Genomic DNA, 21,405 nt, shown 5'->3' on the forward strand with positions numbered 1-21,405 from the left:
GGTTTTTGGTAACCCACTGTTCCTGCCCCATACAGCAAGGTCTACTAATCACCGACCTGCAGAAAGTTCTGTCTCCACTGGCTCATCAGCCAGTAGTTTTGGCAGTGGATACAGCATGGATAGCGAAGGCAGCAGCAGTGCCACAGGAGAGAATAATCTGTTTCCCATCCCAAGAATGTAAGGCTTTTCCTTTAATATATTCTGTCCTCTGTGCACTATGTATAGCCCTTTCACTTGCCAGTCATCTTCTTACATAGTTTGCTCTGCAGACTCGAGTTACACAGTAGAATTGCAGCTAAAAGGGGAGAATTTTTCAGAGCTTGTATTTTTATTCTGCTTTGTTGAACTTTGAATTATTAATAACCAACCAAACCTCTGCCTCAATCTCATGAATTTATTACTATCACACAAGAGAGGTGCTAGTCTTGGCCTTTGATGCAAGTGTGGAGAGGTGGCCTTGGGTTCAGTTTTAAAAGTACAACATTCATAGGCTTGAGAATACTTAGTTCAAGTTTTCAGATTGACATCCTAGAAAGGTTATATATCTATCCTAGATAGTTGTTCCATGTTTTTCTCTGGGACACAGATTTTGCTTTTCCCCTGCAGTCTTGAATTATTAGTCACAAGAATTTGATATAATCTTCCTAAAAAAGCTTGAATGAAGAAAAAAATCGTTCTCTAGAACTGTGACATTTCTCAGTATTCATCATTTTCTGAAATAAAGCCCAATGGTATTTATCTACAGCTGATTAGTGGTGAAAAGGATAATGGACACAAATCTAATATTTCAGTCTCACTTTCAAAATCTATGAGGACAATGTGAGCTCAGGTTGTGGGGTGCCAATTACTTAATCTTCATTGAACTTTTTGCTCATGTTATAGGTTAAAGAGTTGTACTTCCTAGTGGAAAAAAGACAATATTTAATTGGATTTGACAGTTTCAAAAGAAAATTATTTTGCCGTCATTCCTAATGAGAAAAGCAAAGATGCATAAAATCTTTGTGTGCAGAAACACAAGATGGAGCTCTCAATTTTAGTTTTTAGTTCACACATGCTAAATTTGAGTTCAAATACTATCACTGCTTGTCTAGCAATGTGACAGTATCTACAGTTACTCGGTATTTGGCTGACAGATTCACCAGCCAGAAATCAGCCCCACTTTGACTAAAAAACAGGAAAAAGTCTCCACGGCTTCAGTTTTTCTCTTATAGCGATTTGTTCCCATGAATTTTACTCAATTAAATAAAATATATCCAGCCCTCTTATTTTCTGTTAAGGACTAGACTATCTTTTTTTTGATTATGGCATTTTTAAAGTAAATTGTTTATATGCTGATATTAGACAGAGACTTTAAAAGACAGGACATTTACATAGACATTTTCATGTTAGTCTCAAGGGCTTTACATGGCAACGTAACGAAAATTAATGACAAAATTACTGTTTGCCATCAGAGACCTTTGGGATCATCCCTGGGGAGAATGTTTTAAAATAGATAACTGTTTCTATTTTGAATTCTGGATAAAAAATATTATATATCTGAATATATATGTATGATTGAAATTCTAGTCAACATTTGCATTCACGCTGGCTTGATAATGACTTCAGGGACTCTGACCTTGTACACTAATTCAGCATCTCCATAAGACCACAGCTCAAAATTTGGATGTGAAGCGTTAAGTGAGCTAAATAATTTTAAGTGTCTGGGCATGTAAAAACATTTTTGGTTATAAACTCCCTGTTTAGATTAAGGTTCTGATCTATCAACAGAAAAAGTGTTGGATAGGCCAGAATTTAAACTCTTTACTCTAGTCCAAAATGCTTTTAATCATAGGAACATTTAGTTATGAAGGAAAATAAAAGAATTAAATAGTGACACCATGGGAATTGTTTGATGAGGTAACTACTTAGAATAATTGCCAATATTAAATATTGTTATAAGTATCAAGGGGAATTTATCATTATATACAGTTTTATGCAGCTGAATAAATCTTGTAAATTCTTTCTATTTGGGATACTTTTAAAAAAGACTCTTATCATCCAGTTGTAATACCCCTGAAAATTATTCATGTTCTCATTGATAATAATGACCAAATTCTCTATGACTTTGTATTGTGTAACCATCTATACCAGTTCACTGTCTGTAAAATTATACTAATTTTGGATGCAAAGGTGAAAAGCATCAGAACAATGTGTAAGGAGTCTAACCTTAGGGACGAATAATTCTTGTTTCATGTTTGTAATATGTTTTATAAAGCATTACCTCGTGCAAGAAGAAAAGAATAACTTTTGAATTGAATTTAAAATCACTTTAAAGACTGACATTTTATACTAATTTTTTAGTTCCATGTGAACTTGGATAGCTTCTGTTGCTGCTGTGAAGCATGAAGCTGGCTCACGGGTAGCAAACAACAGTGCTGACCCTTTAAACCCAGAGGGATCACATGCATCTGAAGACAATGCCTTAGATTGTCTATCACAGCATTTCAGTCTTAAGGGGGAAAGACAAACAGAAGCACAAACTCTCATAGTAGCAGACATGTTTTTGAGGGTGGCAGTAATCATGTCTTAGAGCTTGCAACAAGTATATTTAAAGATAGTTTTTATTTTACCTAACTTTCATTGCCTAAAAATAGACATCTAGATTGTAATCCAGGTTCTTTCTACATCCAGTGGAGAAAGATAGGGAACTCCAGACAATGATTTATTTCACTTACCTTACTTTAAGATTAATGTAAGTCTCAGACCTGAATTGTTTCTTTTGCTAAACTTGAACTGTAATGTAAAAGCAATCATTAAAAGAAGATCATGAGCACAAACATGCCTTACCTTTGAAGTAATAGGACTGTAGATCAAGTATCAACTCCGTGACTCTTTATTATATATTTCACTGTTCATCATAACAGGATAAAGTGAGGACAAGAGCTATGCAGACTGGTTGCAGAACCCCAGGCTGATGGGGGGGCAGGTAGCATACAGCACCTGATGACCCCATTCTATAAGAATGTACAGACTCAGCGAGATATGATTGTAGTTGCCTCCAAAAGAGAAAAAATAATCATGTTCTTCAGTGATCTGTCCAAATATCAATAGAAAAACATACCATACACTGTATTTTCTTGAAATTAAATACACACACACACTTTTTTGGTTTTTAGAAATACCTGTGTGTTTGCCTTTTTGTAGAGAAGCAAGCCTTACTGGCTTGGGTGCATCATTTCTTAGATCTCATCTCTATGATCTTATTGACAACTACCAACTATCTTTTAACAGAGGGAAGATGAGCCAGAATGGACAAGAACCAGTAAAGCAGTCGGGAGTAGGATTAACCGATGCAGAAGGTAAAAAGAAATACAAACAACACTACAGTGGTATCCCATGTTTATAGAACTGACATGTTTATTTCTTTTACTTGTTATGCTATGAAAGATTAGTCTATGCTCTCTTTGTATTATAGATTAAGATCCTGACTTTCATTTACTTTAAGGGCCCTTTACGCATAGCACCAATGTAATGAGTCTTCAGTTTAAATGAGAACAGTGTCTTACCTGTTTAATTAAATATTTAGATTGCAATGAATAATATCTGTGATTCAATGTTCATTGCTTTTCATAGTATTGGAATAAAAAATATGAAGTATGGAGCTGACTCAATACCCATTAAATCAGAAGAAAATATCCAATGGCTGTCAGGCTCTATTTTTATAACATTTCAAAATATATATATATATATATATATTTAAAACAATTATTAATTTTAGTGTCTACATAAAACATTAAATTTAAATAAAAATATTAGCTGAACATCAAGCTTGACTGCTGCACTTAGACTATTGTGAAACTCTTATCTGATTGGGAAGTCCTGAGTGATATTTTTCGATATGAATGTGGTGCTGTCAAAGAAGGAGACATTGTAAGATTGGAGATGGAAAGAGCCCGACAGAATGGCTTGTCAAAGTTTCATGAGCAATGTGATTATGTCTTTCATGTGTAATAATGGACAACTGCATGAAAATTAAGAGTGTTTTGTATTGAAGGATATGTTAGGAAAATTCCATTTCCCTTTGCATATAAGGTATTTTCTTTCAAGTGTATGTTTCTGTTGACCTCAAATATAAAACTTAATTATATTGAGCTTCATTTTATTATTAAAATAATAGTTTTATCATTTTAATGCATTTCAATTTAATTCATAAATTGAAATTCATATATACAATTGAAGTTAACTTCCTGTTAAGTTCAGCCTTAAAAAGTCAACATTTTTCAGGTTTCTGCAATTTGTATACATGGGGAAAAAATCGCTGTTGCTATATTTGAGGTAAAAGTGATCTAATGTTCCACAGATTTGAAGAAATCAAATTAGAATTTGAAGGTAGAACTGTAAAACTCTTTTCCAAAGCAAAAATCCTTAACTCTGTATATGCATTCTACTAAATCTTTCAGTACAGATTACTCATCATACAAAAATCCAAATTCAGCTGCTTATCAAACTTCAATTTGTTCAATAGTATTTTCAAGTATTTGAAAAATAAACTATTTTTTAAAAAGAGAAATGGTGGGATGAAAATGGGAAATTAGGAATTTTCCATTTTTACTTTGTCAAGATGTGTTTTATACAGAACGAAAATTGTAAAAAACCAGCTGTTCATTATTTTGTTCATCATAAATTCATCATAAATTGCCCCTTTAGTAAGGGTTTGGATCATAACCTTCAGAACCTACAAAGAAAAAATGTTTTAATTTAATGTTTGTATCATTCAAAAAAAAAACCCCAAACCAACCCCAAAACCCCCCAAAAAATCAAAACCCCAAACAGACCCAGGCAAAAAACCCCTGCCTTTTGAAAGATTCTAAAAATTGTGTGTATAGCATTTGGTCACTAAAGCTACTTGTCCAGCCGAAGGCATGTTTCTCCTCATTTTCAAAATCTGCAAATAACTCAAGAGCTGCAATTCCCTAATTTTCACTTATGATGCAATTCACTTCTCCTAATTTGGGAACTCTAAGAATTACAACTCCAGGTCTGATAAAATGAGTGCTTCTTACTAAATATTGTTTCTCCCCATTGAGAGAATCTGGGGCAGCCAGCCTAGTTTTTGCTGTCTGATCTCTAGTTGACCAAGATGGGACAGATTAATCTCAAATGATAAATTAAACTTAAAGCTGGAAAATAATTCAAGAGAATTTCAGTTTCAGCATGTAAATATAATTATCTTGCAGGGAAGTAGTTCAGAATTTAGAGGATGTCAAGATTAACTGAGAATTACTTCAGTATTATAAAATTATTGTGGTATTCTTTTCATAGGTGAACAAAAGTGAATGAAAATCTTAAAGTCTTAAAGATCAAATTATATCTTTTCTGTAGTGCACTTATGTGTGTTGTGGACCAGAGGAGCTCTGCAATTAACTGGGAGCAAATATTCATTCCCATTTTACATTAATTTGGAGAGAGCTCCCATAGTTGACATTTGTATTCTTGTTTGCAAATAAGGATTTAGTGTTATAAGTAAAAACTTTTAATATGAGTACTATTTCTACATTTTCAAATATTCTTAATGGACAAGTTCTGTGAAAAGTAGTCTGTGGATTATTCTCTTTAAAACTGTGCAGAATAAATTCAATTGCTTAAAAATGCGGATCTACTGCTACTTGCAAAGCTTTAGTCATCCAAGTCATTCACACAGGCCTGGCAAATGTAGCAGGGGGCTTACAGGAAAAAGATCTTTAAGACCAGTAGCTGGAAGCAAAGCAAGGTAGGATTTCTGAATGGCAATGAAAACTGGTTTTTAGGCAGCTGAATCAAAACTGTAGCAACAGAGTTCAGATTCAGCTGACAGGGTATGACACCAAAATTTAGGCATGTACAAAAGTGGAATCACCAGGGAAACATATACCCCTTTTGTAATTGCTTACCCACTTGAGAAATGTGCTAATGTTTTGTTGCGAATAGTTTTTGTGCTATTAAGATGTATCAGTTAAATTATAAGTAAATATTGGAAAACAGTACTATTTACTTTGCTGACACAACCAAATGGTCACTATAAATAACTGTGAGTATTGCTATGATAATTTTTGTTTCTCTGAACATATCATCTTGTCATATTCTGTATTTTCATACTACTTAATAATATAAAATAATTCAGAGTTTTGTTCCTGGACACTGTGTTACAGTTATTTTTATGATATGCATTGTTGCATGCCATCTTACACTGGACATTCTGCCCTGAGCAGATGAAATATTTCATCTTCTTAAACTTCAGTAAATTTTATGATATATATTGTGATCTTCATTGAGTTATGCAAACTAATTTCTCTATTCATTTCAGAAAGTGCAATATCTTTTGTTTAAAGATCTCTTATGATATGCTATGGAATATTACAGACATTACAGACAAAAAAACCCCATTGCGTTCCATGTAAGGATTGAAATTAACAATTAAAAGCACATGATTAATATCTTAATTCAGTTGTAGATCATGATTGGTCTATCATCTACCCTACGAAACTGCTCAGCCAATAGATCCCAGATGATATTTTCCACCTACCAACTATGTATCCAGCCAAGAAATATATGGGGAAAATTATTTGCCTATATTTCAAAAGCACGAATTTACTAGGTAACCCCAAGCTGCCATTATTTCTAGTAGAAGATATATATATAATGTTAAGTTAAATACTTTACTGCAAGGAAATTTTGGATCTTCTCATTTGCTATATATGTGCAAAATATCATTCCGCTATTATTACAGACATTGAGGTTCATCTCAAACAAGGTCTGTTTTAGAAAAGATGAACATGTTGGCAAGCATGGTCTGGCTTCACTTAGTAGTTTTTGGAGTGAATGAGTACTCACAGTGCTTCTGTCATCCTCTGTGCTTGGCCTCATTGTTGTCAGGATTTTCAGATAGAAAATTGTAAACTTTGTATAAGAACAGAGTGGATCCACATTCACATCTTCCAAGGGAGTGGGCTTTTTACTTAAAAAAAATTTAAAAAAAATCCCATCCAGTCCATGTCCTGAATACCAAAAATGTGTCTACACAGTTCTGCCATGGGTCAGAGGCTCACTTTCTGACATTTCCAGCGGTCCTTTGAATATCACCTTTTGAGTCCAGTAGAATGAAGCCCTGTAAGTAAGAAACTCTCTCCCTGTATAAAGGACAGAACCTAAAGAGAAAATTGCAGAATATTCTAGTAAAACCTCTGCAGATGTGTTTCCACACCTGAGCAGAAGGAATAGATTTGTACTCTTTCAAAATCTGATGATGCACACATACTTCCTGAACTTTTGCAAGATGATATATTAGTGATATGCACTCATTTTTTATGTAGCCTTTAATGAACTCATCCGGGGTTTTCCACAGCAAATACATGCTGTGTATTTGTCTGAATTACAGATCTAAAAAAAAAGAAAAATCTCTATGATAACATCATGCTGTAACAGGGAAAATTTACAATACTGTGACTGTTATTTAATCTATTCAGAATAGTCTAAAGCTAACACACACCTCTTTTTTTTTTCTTTTTTTCTTTTTTTTTAACTTTTGAGCTTTGTGGTTCATCAGCCTGGATTATAAACTAAGAAATTTGTTTATAAACAGTTTCATCACTTATCATTGTATTTCATTAACTAAGACAGTTTAATCTTTATTTATGAGAAAAATGGTTGAAATAGGACACAAACCTTAAAACAGGCTAAGGGGTCATTCTAACAACATTTTGGAGGATAGGTACATGACTTCTATAAGTAAGTGACTAGCAAAAATTTCACCTGTAAATTTTCCTTTATAGCTTTCTGAATAGTCCTGGTGAAATTTTCATCCGTCACGTCTGCACAGAACAGACCCTGGAGCAAAGTATCTTGCAAATTGTATCACGCTTTTTCTTGACGGCATGCCCAGGAGTAATATGTGGATTAGTGCTCTCTTGTAAAACAAAGCACATAACAAACTGACAGCACAGGCACAACTAAGCATTGCCACGTTCTTCAAAGTAATTAAAACTCAGAAAAAAAACATTCATTCTCTTTTTACTTGCTGTTTAGTTAGGCTAAATTAACTCTGTTTAAACGGAAGGACTCACTGTGGTATGACTGAGAAAAGATTAAGGGCTTTAGCTGTTGCTGAAATCAACATGCTGCATCTCCACACTTTAAAAATTTTGCATATTGATTTTTTTTAACTCCAGTGGTTGAAATATTGGAACTATAATATTAGTCCTTATGAGGATGTTCAGAGAGAAATGGACTTAATTATGGACCTTCGACCAGAAAGTTATAAGTAAGAGGAGAAAAAAAGACAGATGAAGGTAATTATTAAGGGCTAATCATGATATAGTTATCGAGATTTGCAAATGCTTTTGCCTAAGTAAAATCTGTACTTTGATGTCGCAGTTGACCAGGCTGAAAATATGGGGTTTACTGCAGATGAGAAACTTTTCTTGGTTATCTGTATCATTTTACAAAAGAAGAGGACTGTGAGATCAGATTAAAATATGATGCTCAAAATTCATGAAGTAGGTTATAATTAGAATTTAACTTCTTGCTGGATTAAAATTAAGGTGAATTTTATTGACCTTGCATAAGTAATAGTGACTTTGAATGAAAACACTGAGACTGGGAACAATGTAGAACAGAGATTAGGTTAAACCTTAAATTTCTGTAACTTTGGGATCATCTGACACTTTCCTTCTCTCATAATCAAGTCTAATTTATATCTTTGTAGCTATTAGAAGGTAACTTCTGTGAAATGTAACCTCAGCTTAGGTCATCTAACATTAATTTGATATTTAATGGAGAAACACAGTAATTTAGGAATGAAAATGCAAAAAAGGTGATAAAGACGCTCTAAGACAGATGCTTTGGGTTTGGACAAGAGGGATTTCATGAATTATGGAAGGAAGCACATATTCTGGTGGCTTGATGCCAAAATTTGTGGAATTCCCATTTTGAGGAAGTCTTGAGAGGCTCATGCTGGAGGATCTCCCTCTTGGAAGGAGAGAGAAAAAGGTGCTCCCCTGCCACATCAGCAGGCCTTGAATATCAGGGGGCTACAGGACAACAGCCGACCTTGTTGTAAAATAGACAAACACTAGTTCTTGTCCTGATAGTAGCCAGTTACAGGCAACAAATGGTTTCTGGTGTGCCTCCAGAGCCCAGTGGGACTGCATTTTGGGACTTCATCCTCACTTTCTGTGGGGACTGGTATACCACCACTTTAGGCCAGCTTTACAAAGTATATCAGCACCTAGTTTGTATGATATAATTTTCCCCTGCAGATATCTAAGTCTCCTCATGGACTATATGATGACTCTAAATACTCTTGATACTATAAATATACCCTTAACTTCCTTTGGTATGAAGTAAATTCTCTGCTAATCTCTAACAAATTATTTCTAATGATTAAGCCAACTGCTTTTGTTGTTTTTCTCGGTCAGCAATCAGAAAAAATTATCGTAGATTACTTCTTAGAGAAGGCTCAACTATAGAATTGAATAAAACGCAACCTGCAAATTGAGTAAAGTTGGAGGGATTTTAGACAGAGATCATATTTAGAATAATAGAATCATTTTAGTTGGAAAAGGCCTTTAAAATCATCAAGTCCAACCGTTAACCTAGCACTGCCAAGTCCACCACTAAACCACGTCTCTAAGTACCTTGTCTATATATCTTTTAAATCTCTCCAGGGATGGTGACACCACCACTTCCCTGGGCAGCCTGTTCCAGCGATTGACAACCCTTTCAGTGAAGAAATTTTTCCTAATATCCAGTCTAAACCTCCCCTGGCACAACTTGAAGATATTTCCTCTTCTCCTCTTGTTTATTACTTGGGAGAAGAGACAAACACCCACCTGGCTACAACCTCCTTTCAGGTGGTTGTAGAGAGAGATAAAGTCTCCCCTCAGCCTCCTTTTCTCCAGGCTAAACAACCCCAATTCCCTCAGTTGCTCCTCATCAGACTTGACCAGACCCTTTACCAGCTTCGTTGCCCTTCTTTGGACACGCTCCAGCACCTCAATGTCTCTCTGGTACTGAGGGGCCCAAAATGGAACACAGGACTCGAGGTGCAGCCTCACCAGTGCCGAGTACAGGGAGACGATCACTTCCCTAGTCCTGCTGGCCACACTAGGTCTGATACAAGCCAGGATGCTGTTGGCCTTCTTGGACACTGGGGCACACTGCTGCCTCGTGTTCAGCCAGCTGTTGACCAACACCCCCAGGTCCTTTTCTGCCGGGCAGCTTTCCAGCCACTCTTCCCCAAGCCTGTAGTGTTGCCTGGGGTTGTTGTGACCCAAGTGCAGGACCCAGCACTGAGCCTTGTTGAACCTCATACGATTGGCCTCGGCCCATTGATCCAGCCTGTCCAGATCCCTCTGTAGAGTCTCCCTACCCTCAAGCAGATCAACACCCCCACCCAACTTGGTGTCATCTGCAAACTTACTGAGGGAGCACTCGATCCCCTTGTCCAGATCATTGATAAAGATATGAAAGAGAACTGGCTCCAGTACTCAACCCTGGGGAACGCCACTTGTGACCGGCCGCCAACTCCATTCACCACAAACCTTTGGGCCTGGCCATCCAGCCAGTTTTTCACCCAGAAAAGTGTACATCCATTCAAGCCATGAGCAGGCAGTTTCTCCAGGAGAATGCTGTGGGACACAGTGCCAAAGGCTTTACTAAATTCTGGGTAGATAACATCCATAGCCTTTCCTCATCCACTAAGCAGGTCACCTTGTCATAGAAGGAGATCAGGTTAGTCAAGCAGGACCTGCCTTTCATGAACCCATGCTGACTGGGCCTGATCACCTGATTGTTCTGTACATGCCAGGTGATGGCATTCAAGATGATCGGCTCCATAACCTTCCCTGGCACCAAGGTCAGACTGACAGGCCTGTAGTTCCCTGGATCTTCCTTTTGGCCCTTCTTGTAGATGGGTGTCACATTGGCTAACTGCCAGTCAACCGGGACCTCCCTGGTTAGCTAGGACTGCTGATAAATGCTGGAAAGTGGCTTGGTGAGCACTTCCACCAGCTCCCTCAGTCCCCTTGGATGGATCCCATCCGACCCTATAGATCTGTGTGTGTCTAAGCAGTGTAGCAGGTCACTAACCATTTCCCCTTGGATTATGGGGGCTTCATTCTGCTCCCCATCCTTATGTTCCAGCTCAGGGGCTGGGTACCCATAGAACAAGTGGTCTTACTGCTAAAGACTGAGGCAAATGAGGCATTAAGTACCTCAGCCTTTTCCTCATCCTTTGTCACTCTGTTTTCGGGCACATCCAATAAAGGACAGGGATTCTCCTTAATCCTCCTTTTTTTGCTAATGTATTTATAGAAACATTTTTTTATTGTCTTTAACAGCCAAATTAAGTTCTAGCTAGGCTTTGGCCCTTCTAATTCTCTAATTTGTTATCATTACTCAAAGATGAGTGATGAGTTAATTTGGAGCAACTTTGCAGAGAAGGACTTGGGGATACTGATGGATGGGAAATTGGACATGAGCTGACCTAGTGAAAGATGTCCCCACCTGTGGTGGGGCACTTGGACTAGATGATCGTTAAAGGTCTCTTTCAACCCAAATCATTCTATGATTCTATGATATGAAAGAGGTGACAATGTTTATCGAAGGGTTCAGCACACAAACTGCAAATACTCCGGTGCTGTGTGAGTGGTATTCTGGGAACAGTTGCCCATTCAGGCAAAGGTATTTTGTAGTTGTAGAAGTAGAAACACTTTAATTCTTCAACAGTGGTTTCGTCTATACCTTTGACTAGGAGCTTCAGGTATGCACGTCTCACTTCACCCAGCTTTTTGTCTTGAACAGATATAGTCAGTGACTCTGTGCCAGAAACATTCCACTTTCTTATCTTTGTATTAAGCTTCAGTTACTGAAGCAACATCAGAATGTCACAGGTATAGTATTGGGTAGTAAGGGTCTGAGAACTGTTATTTCCAAGGAAAATTGAAAGTATCATTACATATCATACAACCGCTCACTCCTACTTTTATGTCAGGAAGTGAATGGACAGATGAATTGTGAATTTACATGCCCAAGGTTACTAGCAAGAGCAGTCTCTAATTAACCTACAAATCCTATACTAACACTGTATTTATTTTTCTTAAATTTAGTTAAACTGAACTTTATCTTCCAGAGCAAAAATTCCTATCTCCTACAACATAATCCCCAACTCATATCACACTAGCAGTGTATAGAACATCAATAAATGACCAAGTCAGAACCACTCTCTTGCACAATAGCACAGCTTTTATGTTATTTTGGAATAGTTCCATGTTTCTGCACCAAGGCTCAGTCCAATTCTCTTCAAGGCCTTTTTAGATTGGTATCTCAAAACCATAGGGAGCACCATCTATTTTCTTCTTGCACACATGTCAAATACTATCTTTGCTGTTTGCAACCTTCCCAATAACTCAAATATCTCAGGAGATTGAACCTTTAATCCTAGCATATACTAAAACATAAGAGAACCTGAAAAAACTGTCTGGACTTCCAAGTATTTTTCTTGAATCAATAGAATCTTGTACTGACTAAGCATGTGACTGTTTACTTGATTGTAATGGATATTGATCCATGGATTTAAAGAGAAACCCAGCCAATCTGAAATGTTACCAAGACTTGCTTGAACAGTGGTTGAATTGCAATTTTTGCTTTTGAGTTCATGTCCAGTAGTACATAGCAAACGAAATTACTGTATGCTCTCAGTGTCTTTCCTAAAGAGCAATATGAGCCTGGTGTTCTCTTTTTTAAAACACATTTTTAGCAGTTCTAGTATCTGCTTTTATAGTCTTTTTGCCATTCTGATTTACATGTAGGTGAGGTCAGTTTGTGAAATAAAATATTACTGAGTAAAATCTGATCTTTGCCCAGGAAAAAAAAGTAAAAGAATAAGATATTGTCAGACTTCTCTACTATCTCTATAAATAAAAAGGCTACAATTCAACCTGGCATCGTTTAAACTGTCTTTAATATAAAATCGCAACCTTGCTTTCTGCCATCAGACTCTACCAAAGCTCTACTATCTACTACTCTTGACAGTATAAGATTAATCAATGCCAACAAAATTTAAAGCAGAAAGTACCAGCAAGGGTGATTTCTCACACGAGTAGCTGCTTCACTGCAGAGGTAAAAAAGGACACAAGGGAATAGAACATAAGTCAAGATAGCACTTGCAGCTAGCCTGTCACATGTTGATCCCTTCATACTGCATCTCGTTTATTTTTGGGAATGCAAATTTTAATTTAAAAAATTAAAAAGATCAGATATATTTTCTGTCACAAGGAATCCTTAAGCAATGAATCAGGCTTATGCACTGACAGTAGTCCTTATTCTCTCTCTTTATATGTTTTTAAAACTATCTATAATATTTTATATCTGCTCCCTCCAGCTAGGATTAGCCATACCACTAATACCTCAATACCACACTAATTTGAAGAAGTGATTCAAGATAAACAACAGCAGTGTTGTAAACCTAAAAATTATCAGCTGCTTCTCTAAAATGCAGGGAAACATTTCTTTTATCTGTCCCTGATTGGCCCAGTACTCTAATTTGCCCACCTGGCTCTCCAGTAGTAATTGGAGCAATTAGTTTTGCCTTCCTGAAGTATTTGCCAGTATAATCCAGCTGGATTTCCTAAAAAGAAACAGAAAAAAATTTAAATAAGAATAAAGACTGCAGCGAGGGATAGAAACTTAGCAGAAAAAAAGACAAGATAATCTATATTCTTGTATCCACATGACAACATCATTGCTTTACATAGTTACAAATCATTCTGTTCCTGAATTGTTATTATAAATTGTCATTAAAAGAGAAGTAAATAATCCAGGGAGCCTGACTGTGATTAAATAGTGGCTGGCTAACGGCTTATGCCACACTTGTATGAATCGGGACTTGATGGCTATTAGCCATTAAACCATGTCGCAAGAAGATTCAAAAAAACTTGATTTTTTTTTAAAGCTTTTGTTTAAAAAACGCTGCTTTCCCACGAGATCTGTAGAAAATTAATAAATTTTAAGAAGACAAGCAAAAAGAAAAACAGCAGAACCTGAAAGCACATGTATTTCATCTTGAAACCAAAATATCACTCTGCTATGATGCTTCAATAATCACCTGGACAGATAATTTGCTTGCCTAATGTTCTTAATTACTTTTATTTGCCTAGCTCTTAAATGTATCTCCAGTCACATAAAGCTGCTTGGAACATTCAGGAGGTTTCTTCTGGTGACTTCTTGAAGATGTAATGGAGTCAGAGGGTTTAGGCTGGGAATTGGAGTGCTGGTAATTCTATCAAAAATCTGATGAAGCTACATGGTTTCATTTTTGAGGGGGGGGGGGGAAAGAATTTTGGTAGAATTCTGTAATCTATGTCTTTAGAAAGATATGGTTATGAAGGACATCTGATTTAATGCCAACTGGCACATTTAGTACAAATTGCAGTTAATAAGACCTTCAACACTGTAAAGCAAATGGGGGATTCCTGCAACAAAAATGGAGCAAGGATGAAGATGCTGGAATGTATGATTACTGGACCTGAGCCTTGTCTGGTGTAAGTCTGAAGAAGGGCTGTTTCATCTAGTGAGTAATTTAAAAAAACTTTGAATAGAGTCACTTTTCATGATCAGTATTTATTTAGACTCAGTAACAGTCAGGTTGAAGCATTAATATGACAGAAGGTGAATTAGCAAATCCTAAATAAATTCCCCTCTGTGATGAAAATGAAAGTAGGAGATACTGAGTAGGGTTTTTACATGTAATCTTCCTGGATAATTCAGGTGATCTCTATTTAACAGTGTGATTAGGACCTGGAATTTTGTGCGTTCTCCAGGGAAAAATGTAAGTAAAACAGATCTGGTTTAAAGTCAGTAATGTTCAGTGCTCAAATACATGTGAGATATTATGTAGTAGGAATGGTGTTGAGGGCACCTCAAGAGCTCATCCTATTGCTTCAAAACAAATACTGTTCCTAAAAGAATTTTGCTAATCTGCACCAAAAATTTACAGCTTCATTAGACAGTTTGTTCTAGTGCTTGATTATCCTTGATACTGAAATGTTTTTCCTAACTTCTAGCCTAATCTTACTTGCTGAAATTAGTACTCAAGGAGAGAAATAAGAATCCAAAATCCAAGCTCTTCCTTTCACAAACATAGAACATTTTATCAAGCATTTCCTATAAATAGACTTTTCTGAGCTTGCCTACAAATGATAACACAGCTGCTCCTACCAAACAGTTCTGTATTAGAGCTCCAATTTTGTATTTATTTGAAATGTCAAAAAAAAAAAAAAGTCATAAACCATTTCTATACTTAACAGTCCTTTGTAACTCATTAATGTTTGTAACTCACATAAAAGGAGCTGGTATTGTATTATATACGTATGGTTTAGAAGATTATTTATTATTTATTTTTTAAATAACTTATAACTTAAAAATTAAACTATTATGCTGGGAATTCAGAAAGGAGTTTTTTATTTCCTCTTGTGTTCTTGTAGTATAAACACTTTTTTAGACTGATGTTCAAACATTTATCTTGGAATGCTGTTTAAATGCAGATGGATCTAGAGCATTTCCAGGTGGGATCACATGGCAAGCTAAAATTAAATTTCAGCTGATATTTATGTCAGGATTTGAGACTGCTCAGAATTATTGGACTATAGGTTGTGTTTCAAGATAGAAGTGCTTTAAAAGCAGTGCATTAGGATGAATATGAATCTTTCATATGATGAAATTGCGTGGATGCTTCTGATTCTCATGGTAGAGAGTCTGCTTTCATATCTATAATTACTACGTTGTGCTTTGTCCCCAGTTTATTTTCAGATTAATATGCTTTTCGTAATGCTCCATGTTCATTATTTTGTTCTATGACACTAGTCTTACAGGCTTGCAGCTTTAATGAAATGTGTTATCCATTTCAATGATATGTGAATAATGATTTGTCTGTTAAGGAAAAGCTTCAGTGTGTTTATTTCTCTCAAAGAATTCCTAACAGTTGGTCATGTGTAGGCATTTGTAATTACTTCAGGCTATTATATGCTGCTCTTCCCTTTTGTGTATTCTTTATTCTCATACTAATAGGCTATGACTGAGAGAGAATCAAATGAATAGAAGAACAGTCATATCTAGTGGCAGAAAGTGACGTACTGTGTGTGTAGAACAGGATGAAGTTTATGTACCTTTATCTACAAAGGGATTCAGGGGCTTAAACATAAGTGTATCCTGCTGGTTTAAATAGCCTAAAGTATTTTTCTGCCTCAATCCAATTGCTGCTCCAGAAAGTTCTGGGTGTCCCACAGGTTCTTCATCCCATCTGCCATTCCCGACCAGATACTTCAGTTTCACTAGCACGTCTGAAATGACCCCACATCCTCGTGTATATAGGCAGAAACCTGATTTGTTCCTACAGCTAAGTTAGTATTTGGGATTCCCTTCACAGTCAGCTACCTGGAGTGACAGTCCTTTTCCACTGTCTGTTAAGAACCAAAAGATTATGATGAAAATTTACCATATTTATTTTAGCTTGCATATCTAAAGTTTAGATGGGTGATATCAGATAAGATTAGTTCTACCAAATGGTCTCCAGGTTTGCATGTGTGTTAAGGCCATCCATTGCATAGGTCTTTCTTTTCTGAAGCACCCTTTGGTGTGCTTTCCTTTTGTTATACTTTCCTTTTTAAAGCTTTCTTTATTTTTTTTGTCTGACACATTGGCTTTGCGCTGTGACTGACTGTGATCTGATAATAACATAATGTGACTGAAATTCCGTGCCTTGGAAAAACGCATAAAGCTTCTAGAGATCAGCTGGGTCAAACATCTGATACATACAACTGCCTTCATGTTTCACACTGCTGTAGTACCTAGAAGTTCACATATTTTCCAGAAGTCTGGTAACATACTGCCTACAATAATTAGTCAGTTTGTGTGATTTACTAGGAAAAACCCCATATGTACCTCGCATCAGTGCCTGCTGAGTACGCTATAGACTCTTACTGTTTCCTCCTGCTGCTCACCTAATATCTATAGCATTTTTTCACCAGCTTCCTGATCTGGCTGTGCCTGGCTGAGTGTTTAGTGTTTTAGAAATGTATTCATATTCATGGGAATACTCTGTTATATTCTTGAAGGAATTGGATTCTCATTGATCTGAATGCAATTACTTGACTCTTTTTATAAACTATGCCCTTCTGACTAGTCTAATTGACTTAAGAATTCCTTCTTTCTTGGCAAATAAAGGAGAGAAAAGGGAGGCTTTCTTTCTTGTCTTTGGACACTTGAGAGAGTAACAAACAGACACCCCAACTCATTGTTTATATGTTGGGTTTACGGCTATTTGGTGTTTTGTTTGTGTTTTAAAGCAGTATGCAAAGTCTCTGACTGTATACAGAGACATTTTTCACACTATTTTCCATGTTTGAAAAAGTGAAGCCTACACAATATCCACACTGAGTATCTTCCTTCATACTCAGCGCTTTCTTTTCAAACACTCTCACAAAGCAAAATTACCTAGGTTCCTGTAAAATTACACTACATCTTATTATAATTCAGAAACTATATGATGTAACAATAGGTTTTTAAGTCAATGATAAATTTGTACATGAAAGCTGGCATTGTCAAAGAAAATCTGAGCAGTGCTAGAAAGAAAACTGGGAAAAAAATTAACAAGAGAAGTTGTTTGGGGTTTTTTTGGGGTTGGTGTTTGTTTTTTTTTTTTTTTTTCTCCTTACTGTTGATGGACATTTTATGCACAAAAAGAGCTTTGACATTAAAAGGGAAACAGAGTTTGGGAAGCAGAGCCTAGAAGCTGCTCTTCACCTCTCCTTAACACCACCTTACCTAGGTCTTGTTCCATTGACTAAAAGGGCTACTCTGGATTTGCAAAATTATACAAAGAGCATGAGACATTGAAGAGTCTCAGCTTGCCCTCAGGAAATGACTTGAGCTTGCTTTTCTGGACTTACATAAAATAAGGATTGATATTCTGTTTTTATTAGAAATACTTACAAGAGTTTTACAACATGAGAAATAGATTCTTACAATTTTTCTTCAGTAGAGGAAACAATGTAAAAGCATGTTGCTTTCCATCAGAAAGCAGAAAAGCACCATGAGTGAGACAAAGCCAGTCTTCCTAACAATTTTGTCATTTTCTGGATGAAATCCAGTAACTAATATGTCATTGTACACTGTGGGTTTTTTTCCCAATCTCTTGAATTTGGCTTGTTGAATCTAACTTGTTGTATGCAGGTACAGATTTATCAAGAAGGAGGAAAGGTAAAGGGAGCATAGCTTCCCCATCAATATCTCATAATTTTGGGTGTGTGCCTTGCCACATTGTAAGGGAAAGACTGCACTGAAATCAGAGATGCATCCAAGTATAGTATCACAAATCAGTCCCCTCTTCACTGGCAGCATGTACTGCCCTCAGGTTACTTGTTCCGAATCAAATTCCAAAATTAAATATTGCAGTTTTCCCGTTGAACAAAGCCAAGTAATTTGTTTCAAGTAAAATTTTCTGCCACTGGCTAAAGATTCTGTATTGAAGACAGCTTGAAAAACAGATATAATAGGAAGTGATGCAAATCCTGGGAGAAAAGACACACGCACACACAAAATCACAAACACATTTTTCCTTCCCACCATTCTCTGGGATCAACTGAATATATAGACATATATTTAAAGCATTGACCAAAAGAAATAATTATTCTGATTTCTGCTATAATTTTGAGCAGAAAATTCTTTCTTAGGTATACTGTTTCTATTATGATTATAAATTACATAAAAAGAGTTCAGATCTTTTTGGATGCATTTTGTGAATTTATCTATCTGCATGATTATTTTTACCTGAATAATCCCAATTACACAATAGCACATTTTTTCATAATAAAGATCAATGTTAACAAATTTATCAGAACTGATTTCTTCAAAAGATTACAAGTTTTGATGAAATCTTAAATTTAAAATTTAAAAATGTAATAAAAACTTAGGAAGTGATACCTAAAATTAAAACCTTTCTTCCTTAGTTTCTTAATGAACCACTTGAATGAATAACCTGATCCTTATAATGTAGTTTCCCATGACAAGATGACGGTTCAAATACATTCTCAACTGCCTGAAATGTTTTGCGAATTCTCATTGGGGAGCCTTGTGTAAACACCTTTTCTGATCATAGCAAGTTAACTTTGATGGTTACTAGAGAAACTTCAAGGTTGCTGGATCATTTTAAGACAATGGAGTTAGTACCCAAAGACGATGCTTCTATCTGAAAAATTTAGATAATGCACACTGTGTGCATTCTGCCCTTGCATTTGTCCTTCTTAACTATTATCTTTGCAATCTCAAATGAACATTTGAAATGACAATCAACTCATTGCAATAACACACAGCTGAGACATGCATCACTTAAGTGCTATTGGCCCCCACCTGATATGGAATTAGGAGGGGAGACTGCTGATGGTCAGTCCCTCCATCCCCTTGGAAATTTTTGTAGAGGTACTGTATACTTTGTGTTCTCCTCTTCCTAGAAGCACTCTTCTATTTATCCACCTGAAGGCAAATGTAAGTCACAAATCTTCATCCATTTCACTTGAGGCAGATGAATATTTTACTTTTAACATCAATTCAGTATGACTGTGAAATCCTCAGTAGACAATTCATCTTGTGTAGTCTCACAAAAACTGTAGTCAGCTCACATGTATAGATCAAAATCCATAATTGTCCAGCCAACCTTGCATCAACTCTACCCTCTTTGTAGGCAGGTAAAAATCTTCAAAGCTAACTTAGTCACAAGATATGGGGAAAAATATAGAGAAAAAATTCTCCAAGCAAAATTACACTGCAAAAGAGTATAAAAATCTCAGTTATCACAGAAAACACCCCATTAAGCAAGCTGAGCATGGCCTTGCTACGAAATGCAGCAGTGACTGTGACCTACAGTCTAAAAGCAAGTGCTTCCCTGCTTTACATTACTTCTGACAATAATCTCTCTGACTTCATTACGTTTATGCAGGCTTCATCTACCTTGTGCTTATGATTCAGAGCAGCAACATAACTTTGAAATAAATTCTTCAGTTTCATCTTGCTTGACATTGTGTTGATTTGCAGGTGGTTCCCCCCCCCCCCTTTTTTTTTTTTTTAGTACATCTGAATGTGGTTCCTTTTGAGTGAAACTACACTGGAAACTGTTCTAGGTGAGCACTAAATGTGTTCCTGTCCTTAAATATGTCATAGCCAATGATGGGTCCTTTGAACAGTGCTGGACCACATGCAGAAAAGGAACATTTACATCACAGACCAGAGTAATTCCAGTTTCAAGTAAAAGCTCTCAACTTTATACAATATAGATGTAGGCACCTCAGAACCAATTGCTTTGATCTACTGATTTGTCCCTATTGCATCACATTAGTGCTGTGTAGACACAGTAACAGATAATTAAGCAAACACCTAAGTACAAGCTTATATCATTTGAGAACACAGTTTTCTATTGATCTTTACAATTACTATGTATAAAAAAAAAAAAAGAAAATATACACACCTCTTTCATACTATCATCCTGTGATCAGTTTGGGTGAGAAAAATCCTTTTGTGCCTGAGTCACATGCAATAAAGGAGATAAATGTGTCAGCTCCCATATACTACAAAAAATCAAACAGGAGAGAGGTGAACAATGATGAACATTTCATCTCCTCCTACCACGCTGCACTGAGGGAAACTCTCTAACAAAGAATCTTTCAAGTCCTTTTGAGGAGGAAATAAATAAAGACATACAAGAAAGTCCCACAATTTTCCCATTTAATCTTTTCTGTATAATTTTTTCTCATCCTAGGTTACTTGTTTTATGTAAACTGAATTGATTTCTAAGGAGATGCTGGTTTTTATTTATTTATCTCTAAACATATATTTAAAGCTCTTAATGTAAGAGATATCATCAAGTTATGTTGCGGACAATCAGGATTCTTTGGGTTTTTTTATATATATGTATGAACTGAATTAACTAACTTCTCAATATATGTGTATATTCATTCATAAAACTACATTAAACTCATCCTTTCATAAAGCTTTTGGAATTCAAATGATGCTTATGACAGGAGAGACTGCCTCCAGTGAGTTAATGGGAGTTTTGTCATTGGGAGTCAGAGTTCCCCATAGTGCCCTTTGAGTTCTGCAATAAATTTCAAATATATTTCATTGCATTTTATAGGAAACATTGCTTCACTTCAATGTAAAGTATAGAAGGTGTATACGTGGTCGTGTCGTACATGGGTGACATGCACAGTCAAGTAGATGTAGTGGGATAGATTAATATTGTGTAACGGTCTAGATCAGGGCATACTCCATGAAAGTCAGTGAAATTTCATCAGCCTAAGATTGGCATGAGAGAAGAGGGATCACACAGGGAGAAACTTTCAA

At 36.1% G+C, this 21,405-nt stretch overlaps 1 protein-coding gene and 1 long non-coding RNA gene across 3 annotated transcripts in view; one reads left to right on the plus strand and one right to left on the minus strand.

The window, feature by feature from the left end:
* PCLO (piccolo presynaptic cytomatrix protein) overlaps positions 1-21,405 on the plus strand; it is a 378,115-nt gene that overhangs the window by 325,418 nt on the left and 31,292 nt on the right. For both annotated transcript variants that reach the window (XM_075771604.1, XM_075771678.1), the window contains exons 22-23: positions 36-177; positions 3,271-3,338. In XM_075771604.1, coding sequence (XP_075627719.1) covers positions 36-177; positions 3,271-3,338 — 210 coding nt within the window. The remainder of the gene's footprint in view (positions 1-35; positions 178-3,270; positions 3,339-21,405) is intronic.
* The window catches only part of LOC142604564 (uncharacterized), a 41,733-nt gene that overhangs the window by 11,406 nt on the left and 8,922 nt on the right, over positions 1-21,405 (minus strand). The window contains exons 2-5 of the long non-coding RNA XR_012838435.1: positions 20,531-20,584; positions 19,420-19,542; positions 13,567-13,642; positions 2,827-3,035 (exon numbers count right to left, since the gene is read on the minus strand). This is a non-coding gene — a long non-coding RNA (uncharacterized LOC142604564). The remainder of the gene's footprint in view (positions 1-2,826; positions 3,036-13,566; positions 13,643-19,419; positions 19,543-20,530; positions 20,585-21,405) is intronic.

This window comes from Balearica regulorum, chromosome 1 (genome assembly GCF_011004875.1).
Source record: "Balearica regulorum gibbericeps isolate bBalReg1 chromosome 1, bBalReg1.pri, whole genome shotgun sequence".
Lineage (NCBI taxonomy): Eukaryota > Metazoa > Chordata > Aves > Gruiformes > Gruidae > Balearica > Balearica regulorum.